General features: G+C 36.5%; 1 protein-coding gene across 1 annotated transcript in view; it reads left to right on the forward strand.

Annotated features, from left to right (window-relative positions):
• The first annotated feature begins 784 nt into the window (after positions 1-784).
• Positions 785-9,442, forward strand: part of LOC148948151 (uncharacterized) — a 430,626-nt gene continuing 421,968 nt past the window's right edge. The window contains exons 1-2 of the mRNA XM_089096119.1: positions 785-832; positions 5,318-5,554. Coding sequence (XP_088952245.1) covers positions 785-832; positions 5,318-5,554 — 285 coding nt within the window. The remainder of the gene's footprint in view (positions 833-5,317; positions 5,555-9,442) is intronic.

The raw sequence follows: 9,442 nt of genomic DNA on the forward strand, positions 1-9,442 counted from the left end.
CCCCTTTTGTTCAATTTGTATGTCTCAGAATTCCAATTACCTCACTCATTGTTTGGCTTTTACGCAGATCATTCGATTATTTGGAAGTCCGGAAAGGATATTGCACTTCTTCAAAGCCTTTTTCAACAGGATATAAGATTAGTTAAGAGATTCTCTTCAGCTTTTGGCTTTCCAATTTCAAATAGTGAAACCAAAGCAATTATATTTGCTAATTGCTCACAAGATCCTCCCAATCCTCTTTAAAGTTTCTCTAGTGAAATTCCATATTGTAACTCAGTGAAGCTACTTAGCCTATTGATTGATTCTAAAATGTTATGGCATAAACATATTAATTTTTTGAAATCCACGATCATTTGGAGACTTTGTGTTCTAAAGAGACTTGCTGGAAGTAATTTGGAATGCCACCCTGAAGTTATTCTGGATTTATAAGCTGTATATCAGATCTAATCTACAATAGAGTTTCCAATTCTTCTTTATAAAAATTTGGATATTCGAATTGCTCTGGGTTCGCACAAGCCTACTCTACTCCTAAAAAAAAAAACAAAAAACAACAGACATAAGCACAGAACCGGTCAAAAAAAGACCTAGCTAGTGGGGTGATAATATCAAGCCATAAAAGTTACCATCTGCGACCATGTCCCCGGAATCCGCCAATCGGCTTTAGTTCAGATTTGACGGTGTTTAGCTAAGTTTTGGCTTGTCCTCCATGAGGTTTCCTCCAATCAGGTGCTCGTTTGCAGTGTAGGCTTTAGTTTGTGAAAGTCTCGGCTGGTCTTTGGCAAATATGGCCAAAGCAGGACAGGCGGTGGTGTCGAATGATAGATGTGATGTCGTACTTCTGGTCACATAGTTGGCGAATGATCGTATTTGGGATTTGATCGCTGAATCGTAACCTAAATATGCTCCTCAGGCATCTGTGCTAAAAAGTGTTGAGGGCGTGTGCCTTGGTGACTTTTAAGGGCCATTTCTTACAGCCATACAGTAAGATTGATCGGACTAGGGCATCGTAAATAAGAATTTTTGTTTTCCGGTGGATTTCCTTTTTTTTCATAGCGGCTTCCAAAAATGTGGAAAGACAGTGGAAAGATGCAATGCGGCATTGGATTTCTCCGCTACATTTGCCGTTGATATTAATGTAAGATCCAATATACTTCCATTTATTGACAACTTCAAGCTGCGTATGGTTAAGGGTTATAGGGGTAGAGTTTAAGACATAGAGTTTCCGGGGTAGAATTAAGACATAGCTTTAGTATTGTCAATATTAATTTTCAGCCCCACTGGGGCAACCATTTTGGGGACTCTCCGAAGCATCTTCTGGGCTTCGCAAACGGATTTGCCAAGAAGAGCAACATCATCGGCAAAATCAATGTGGTTGGTACTGAAATCAGGGCTAACCTTGACTCCTTCGAAGTTTAGCATTGCCTTTTTCATTACCCAATTGATGACAAAATTGAATGGTTTGGGAGAGAGTACACATCCTTGTTTACTTTAAGACTTTTGATTTTTCTCAGACTTCTGACCTATCTAGATCGTTTTTTCATGCGAGAATATCAGAAAATACCAATTTTCCCGCAAAAATATGGAGCCATTTCCAGAAAAAATTAATAAATACTTACATATATATACAATTATTTCATGTATATATATATATATATATATATATATGTATATATATATATATATAGGAGCTATTAATTATTTTAGATATATTTTCCCACTTTTGTGTCCGCTACTCCACTGTCCAATTTTCCACTGCTCCTATAATTAGGAGTTTCGGAAACTACTAATTAATCCAGTTCAAACTGTCTTAATTCATTGGTCGAAATCTCGATATGATAGTTATTTTTGATACTTTGTATGATATAGAGCCGGCCTCAAATTCTTCATCTAAGTAGATATTTTCGGAGACCAGACTGCCTTCCCATGACGATAAAATAAAAGTTAAAAATAGGGATAAAATCCTTTTTGACAGAGAGTGCATAGAAAATTCACAAAAATACCAGATATTTCGGTCACATATACAGTGACCGTCATCAGTAGTACTACTGATGACGGTCACTGTATATGTGACCGAAGTATCTGGTATTTTTTTGTGAATTTTCTATACACTGTCTATAAAAAGGATTTCATCCCTATTTTGAACTTTTATTTATCTTCATCCAAGTAGAACCTGTTTTTCTGGCGCTCAATCCTAATGATATATCACAAAATATGATGAAATTTAATACTTTAGAAACAAATTTGGGCTATATATTTGCAAATTAGGGGGAAGTGGGGGTAAAGTATAGAGGGTCATCATGTAAAATGTGTAAGGTACAATTATTCTGCATATTATGAAGCAAGGATTGTTTTCTAACTTCAAACTGTCCAAGTACTTTACCCCCACCTTAACATGCAAATATACCTAATTATATATTTCCCATCTATTCTGTCACCTCACTTTGTCTTGTCTCGCGATAAGCTAAGAGAAACTAACGAAAGAAACTGGTTCTAAAAAGCGTCAATGGATGAGCAACTTAAGTAGTCGCCGCTATATTGTACAAGTACCTTATTCTTTAACGTCGTAACAACGTAACGTAACGTAACTTGCAATTTTCTTACTCTTTAAATTATTGATACTATTTTGGCCTCTGGAAAAGCGATGGTCATGGTAACCATTGTAGGAAGGAGACCAAACATCTTCTCTTGTCTGCACCGAAACGCTTAAGCTGGCTTAGAACCGGTCAGTAAGAAGTCACTGAGACCTCCGGTATCAATGGAGGCTTTGTGCAATCCTACGCCCATCTTGGTCAGGTCAAAACCCCTATGCCTTCCCAAGGCCAGAACAAAATGTGCACTGTCATGAAAAAATACAAATGTTTTTACTTTTATAACTTTAATAAATCAAATAATATTAACATTTTTATTACTAAATATCAGTATATGTATATTAAACTGACAATGCAAATTCATTAGGATTTTTTCAGTAAAGTGCAAATTTTGTTCTGGCCTTGGAAAGGCATTGGGGTTTTGCACCAAACTTATGTTAGTTTCTGCTCATTTTGAGTTTGAATCGGTTAATTATTGTAATTTCTGTTTTGGGTTTCATTTATTTATCGATACTGATTTGTGGTAGTTTCACGCTTGGTAGATTATTTGATTTTATTTTTTGCTCATTTTTTTGTTGAATGGAGCTCTTTACTTTTCTTTGAAAAACTTTTTTTGTGTAAAAAGTGTTTTAAATTAATTTCTGTTCGTTTTATATTGACATAGTCTTTTCAGGGAGAAAGAAAATAATACTTAAAATCTTTTCGTTTTTTAAGACTATATAGTTTGGCGTGCTATTTGTATGCTGGAGAAAAATTTTCAGCAATTTTTAACAGCATACACCCTTTTAAAAATCTGGATACAAATAGTACTGTTCAATTTAATTTCATACCTCCTCTAGCTGACCTGAAATGGAAACTTTATACCATTCGCAAAAAAACTGTTTACTTTCTTTGATAGCTTGGATACACTTACGCTATTTTGATTTGGTTAAATTTTAAGAGCAGAAATGGGAGGGTTGGCGTGGGAGGATGGGCGTTGAAGGGTGGGAGTGGAAGGGGGTTTATTTGCCCTAAAATCACTTTCGAGTATTAAAAAGAGCATCAACCCTTTCTATTTTCAATAGAATGAGCCCTTTTCGAAGTTCCCACGACAACTTCTTCGATACGAAATGCCCTGGTCTAAACAACAACAACAACAAAAATAATACATTATACCCACTTCGATCTTTACTATAAAAATGTCAAGCCTTCCAATCACTTTCGACTATTAAAAAGGGCACTAGGCCTTTCGATTTCCAATTGAATGAGCCCTTTTGGAAACGACAAAGCTTTCTATAAACACCTTATAAGTCCCCAGGGCATGAATTACAACCCTTACCCTAAGGTCTTTTAGGGTGGTTGTCATCCTCTAAGACCGAATCTCCAGAACTTTCAACTACCTTAAACAACATGGCTATCTCAAAATTGTGATTGGATTTGTTTGGGGAAATGGTGGGCGTGAGAGGGGTGTTAATCAACTTCCAATCACTTTCGACTATTAAAAAGGGCACAAGCCACTCCAATTTCCAATTGAATGAGCACTTTTTGAAGTTTCTACGACAACTTCTTTGATACGAAGTGCCCTGCTCTAAAGGAAAAAAATTAATAAATAACACATTGTACCAACATCGTTCTTATACGCCCCCAGGGCATAACTTAAAACCCTTTCCCTGAAGGTTTTGGGGGAGTGTCCTCCTCTTCATTTAGTCCCCGTTTCTTGTCTTGTTCTCGAGTGTCCCCGTTCTTTACTTAGGTAGCGCAATCGTGCTGCCTATGTTCTATATAACAACTTTCTATATAAACCTTATATGGCCCCAGGGCATAACTTACAGCCCTTACACTGAGGGCTCTGAGGGGGTTATAATCCTAAACGACCTAATTTCCAGAACGTTCAACTACGTTGAGCAAAATGGATATTTCAGAATTTTGATTGGATGCGTTTTGGAAAATAGTGGACGTCAGAGGGGCGTTAGTCGCTATCCAATTACTTTCAACTATTAAAAAAGGCACTAGCCCTTTTAATTTCAAATTGAATGAACCCTTTTGAAGTTTCTACGACAACGCTTTCAATAAAAACTTTATAAGCCTCAGGGCATAACTTACAACCCTTTCCCTGAGGGCGTGAGAGGGGGGTTAGTTGCACGCAAATCATTTCGACAATTAAAGAGGGTACTATCCCTTTTAATTTCAAATCCAATGAGCCCTTTTTCAAGTTTCTACGACAAAGATTTCAATAAAAACCTTATATGCTCCAAGGGCATAACTTAAAATTCTTGCCCTGAGGGTTGTGGGGGAGTGTCCTCCTCAAAAAAATATTTTCTATCTGTAAATCAACTACGCTGAACAAAATGGCTATATCAAAATTTTGATTGGTTGTGTTTGGGGGAAAGATAGGCGTGGGGGAGGGGATAGTTGCCCTCCAATCACTTTCGAAATATTCAAAAGGGCACTAGCCCTTTGAATTTCAAATTGAATGAGCTTTTTTTGAAGTTTCTACGACAACGCCTTCTTTCAAAACCTTATATGCCCCCAGAGCATAACTTAAAACTCTTGCCCTGAGGGCTGTGGGGGAGTGTCCTCGTCAAAAACATATTTTCTATCTGGAAATCAACTATGCTGAACAAAATGGCAAGGAGTGACGAAGGGGTTTTTTTGAATCCCAGTTTATTGAAATCAAACTAAAAAATAAGGCTTTGATAATTGGTAATGTTTATAGATCTCCCAGTGGATCCGTCCCTTCTTTTCTTCAGGTCCTTGATGAGGTCTTGGATTTAATAGGCAGACATCCATGTGAATATACAAAAATAGGAGACTTTAACTTAAATCTAATTGACATAGCTTCCTCTACTACGTTGGATTTTCTCTCAGATATGTTCACTGCTGAGGTTCTACCAACAAACTGTATTCAGACACGTGTAACTGATACGTCAGCGTTTTTAATTGATAACATTTTTTCGTCTCCTAATTTGGTTCGGAAATCTGTTGTAGTGAGTGATATTTCAGACCATTTTCCAGTATTTTTCAGTTTTATCCTTGAAAAAACATTCAATGGGGACACTCCAGCATCTGCTTCAGCTTCTTTTAGGTTTGGTTTGAGTGAATTGATCCGCATTGATAATGATTTTTGTTCAAAGTTTAATACCTTTTATGAGTCAGTAAAGGAGTCTATTTTTGACGTATGTGCTCTGTCCCCTCTACTTCAAGGTCAAAAAGATCTATTCCTCTTAACCCATGGATGACCCCTGGTCTTCTAAAGAGTTGGAGAAGAAAAAATAATCTTTGGAAAGCTCTTAAGTCAGCAAAGCCATCTTTGAATGCTGCACATCTTCAGCCATTCAAACTCTACAGGAATGTTTTCAATTCCTTATGCCGGAAGGCTAAATTCCTTTATTATTCCATAGAATTCTCGGATTCTGGGAAAGATATTCGAAAAACTTGGCAAGTGATCAATTTCGTACTCAAACGTTCCTCTCCGGTTCCTTCTATCCCTCAAAGTCTTGTAGTTGGTGATGTGGTTGTTGAGGGTATTCCTTCTGTTCAAGAAGCATTTACATCATATTTTGCCAATATTCGGAAAAACACTGTTTCTTTAGTCAGGTCTTCATAACCAGATTACAAATCCTATCTTAGTCCGCCTTGTCTCAAATCGATGGTGTTATATCCTGCTTCTGATGTTGAAGTAGCCAGGATTGTAAATTTTTTGAAGGGTTCTTCGTCTTCTGGCCCTGATTGTATTCCAACTATGGTAGTTTAGTTCATTCTTCCTTCAATTATTTTTTCATTGACAAAGCTTATAAATCTTTCTTTTGAAAATGGGGTTTTCCCCAGTTCTTTTAAGCGAGCTAGAGTAATTGTTTTATATAAAGGTGGACCAAGAAGTGATCAAGCCAATTATCGTCTTTGCTGTCTGTTTTTAGCAAAATTTCTGAAAAGACCATGCTTTCCCGTCTACTTGCTTTTCTAGAGGATAAAAGATTTTTTCATTATTTTCAGTTTGGCTTCTGAGCTAAACATTCTACGGAGCATGTGTGTGTAACTCTTTTAAATTTTCTCCGCACCGTGCTTGACTCTGGTTTAATTCCTGCAGCTATATTCCTAGATGTCCGTAAGGATTTTGACTCTTTAACTCATGAAATTCTGCTGTATAAGCTATCACACAATGGTGTAAGAGGACAGGCTCATGCTTGGTTTGATTCCTATTTGTCAGGTAGAACTATCTTCGTAGATTCCTTTTCCCGCTTTTCGTCTGAAGTTGAGTTTGATGTTCCTCAAGGGTCTGTTCTTGGACCGTTTCTGTTTTTGATTTATTTTAATGACCTTATAGTTGTGGTTAAGAATCAAAAACCTACAGTTTGCTGTCGCCTATGTCATCCTGAATCTTTCAATGCTAAAATAAAATCCATCGTTTTCACAGGATGTGGACACTCTCGTTGCTTTCGCTGATGACAGTACCATTGGTATTGTAGTAGGAACTGAGTTTGAGATGCTTCCCAAATTAGTTGACCTTTTTGAGAGAGTAACTCTTTGGTTTGGTGCAAATTGCCTTGCCCTAAATGCTGCTAAGTCAAGTTTTTAAATTTTTTCCCGTATTTCTCTGGCGTGCCCTGAGTTAACTAATATCCAGCTTTCAAGGGGCTCTCTCAGTGGACCTAAGGAACGATATATCCGATTTCTCGGTATTCTTCTCGATGAAAACTTTTCATTCAAGCATCATATTGGACTAATTAACATGAAGATCTCAAGGAGTCTTGGAATTTTGAGGAAGCTAAAACACATTTTCTTGGATCAGTTTTAAAAATTCTGCTCCATTGCTTAGTTTAGTCCTACGTCTCTTATTGTCCTACAATATGGATGTCAACTTTCTCTTCTTTTTTTAAACCACTTTCTAATTTATATGATAAGGCAAGAAGGCTTATACAGGAAACAAATTGTTCTACATCTAAACAAACTAGCCCATTACTTGATTTGCAGTCTCTCTAAATTCTTTCGTGCGTGTCTTTCACTTTTCATCAAATTCATGGTGATGTTCATACAGCCCTTTAAACTACTTTCGTCATTGATAGGTTTTTGCATCATCTTCGAAATTCAAGGAATATTAAAATTTTATTTACTCCATTGGTGAGGCCTGACTTTAATCCATTAACTGCTTGTCATATTGTTTGGAATAGCCTACCTGAGTCAGCTCAAGAATGTCACTAGTTTGGTATTTTCAAAAGAATTTTAGGAAATTTTTTAATGTCTTAATTTTTCATGTTTAAATATTCATATTTTTAATTTTATTATTATTATTTGGGAGGAGGGCGGGTGACACTAGCCTAGTTGGAAATGTTTTTTGTGAGGGGTACTGTGTTTTTCCAATATTTTTTGTGACTTTGTTTCAAATATATATATTTGGAATTTGGTTTAATCTATTGGATTGTCCTAAATCTTTTTTTGTTTGGGGGGGGGTCTCATAAAATTGGTTTGTGTTTTGGTTTTTTAATTATTGTATTTTTTCTCTTATTTGTTTTGTTTTGTGTGTGTGTGTTGAGTCATTGAAAGGTTGAAATGCATTTATTGAAAATACCTTTTTTTCTTTTTTTTAGCATTTATGCCATTTCTGTTTTTCCCCCTTTGTTTTCATGGCCATAGCAAATATCTGGGTTGATGTTTGCAAGTCCAAGAATTTGTCATTGTTGGTTTGAATGTCTAAAGTGTCTGTCTTTCTCTGTTTGTGTGTCTGATTCTATTTGTTTGCATGTCAGGGTTGGTGTTTGCAAGTCCAAGAATTTGTCTTTTTTGGTTTGAATGTCTAAAGTGTCTGTCTTTCTCTGTTTGTGTGTCTGATTCTATTTGTTTGTATGTCTGAGTTGGTGTTTGCAAGTCCAAGAATTTGTCTTTGTTGGTTTGAATGTTTAAAGTGTCTGACTTTTTCTGTTTGTGTATCTGATTCTATTTGTTTGCATGTCTGAGTTGGTGTTTACAAGTCCAAGTATTTGTCTTTGTTGGTTTGAATGTCCAAAGTGTCTGTCTTTCTCTGTTTGTGTGTCTGATTCTATTTGTTTTCATGTCTTCAATATAGAAACACTTCTATATTGAAGTGTTTTTATTGTATATTTATTGGTTGAATAAATTGATTTATTGATTGACCATAGGGTAGTCCACGCGGAATAAATTGATTGCTTGGTAGTCCCCTGCTTAGTTTTTGATTTTTGGATTTTTTTTTCTTTTTTTCTTCTTTTTGTGTGTGGATTATTGTATTTTATTATTTTTTTTTTTATTTTTTTTACTCCCTTTTGTTGAGTTTCTTAAAGGTGTGAATGTATGATGTTGAAAATGTTTTTGTTTTGTACCTATTTGTTTCATTTTTGTTGCTCCCCTGTTTTTTTCCTGGCCATAGAGCCTTACGGAAGAGTTTATACTGATGTGTATTTTGTTGAGTTTATTGATTGAATAAAAAAACTGTCGAAAATAAGCAAGGGTACAACACGTGTTATCCGTGGTATGTTAGAGTTGATTGTGGCATCGTATTGCCAGAAGACTTCCATTGGTGGTGTCAGGGAGGGTCCTGGCAGCCAATTCGTTTTACGAAGATTGAGAGCAGCATAATCCACTAGAGACTGTGCACCACTCAGCTACGATACATTACTCTAGCATAAGCCAGTAGTGCACATTATTTGACTCTGCCACCTGCGCTCGCACCTCCAGATTACTCCTGGGGCGTTAGAGATTTGCAGTAGTGGTGGCACTTTCATACTCGAGCTTTTCTGGGACACCGGTAGTGAAAAAAACTACCGCCCCAGGAGAGGAGTAATCTGGAGGTACGAGCGCACATGTCAGAGTCTGACAATAGCACTACTGGCTTATGCTAGAGTAAGGTATTGTAGCTGAGTGGC

This window comes from Artemia sp. Qi Xiang Cuo, chromosome 10 (assembly GCF_049724085.1).
Source record: "Artemia sp. Qi Xiang Cuo chromosome 10, ASM4972408v1, whole genome shotgun sequence".
NCBI classification, from domain to species: Eukaryota; Metazoa; Arthropoda; class Branchiopoda; order Anostraca; family Artemiidae; genus Artemia; species Artemia sp. Qi Xiang Cuo.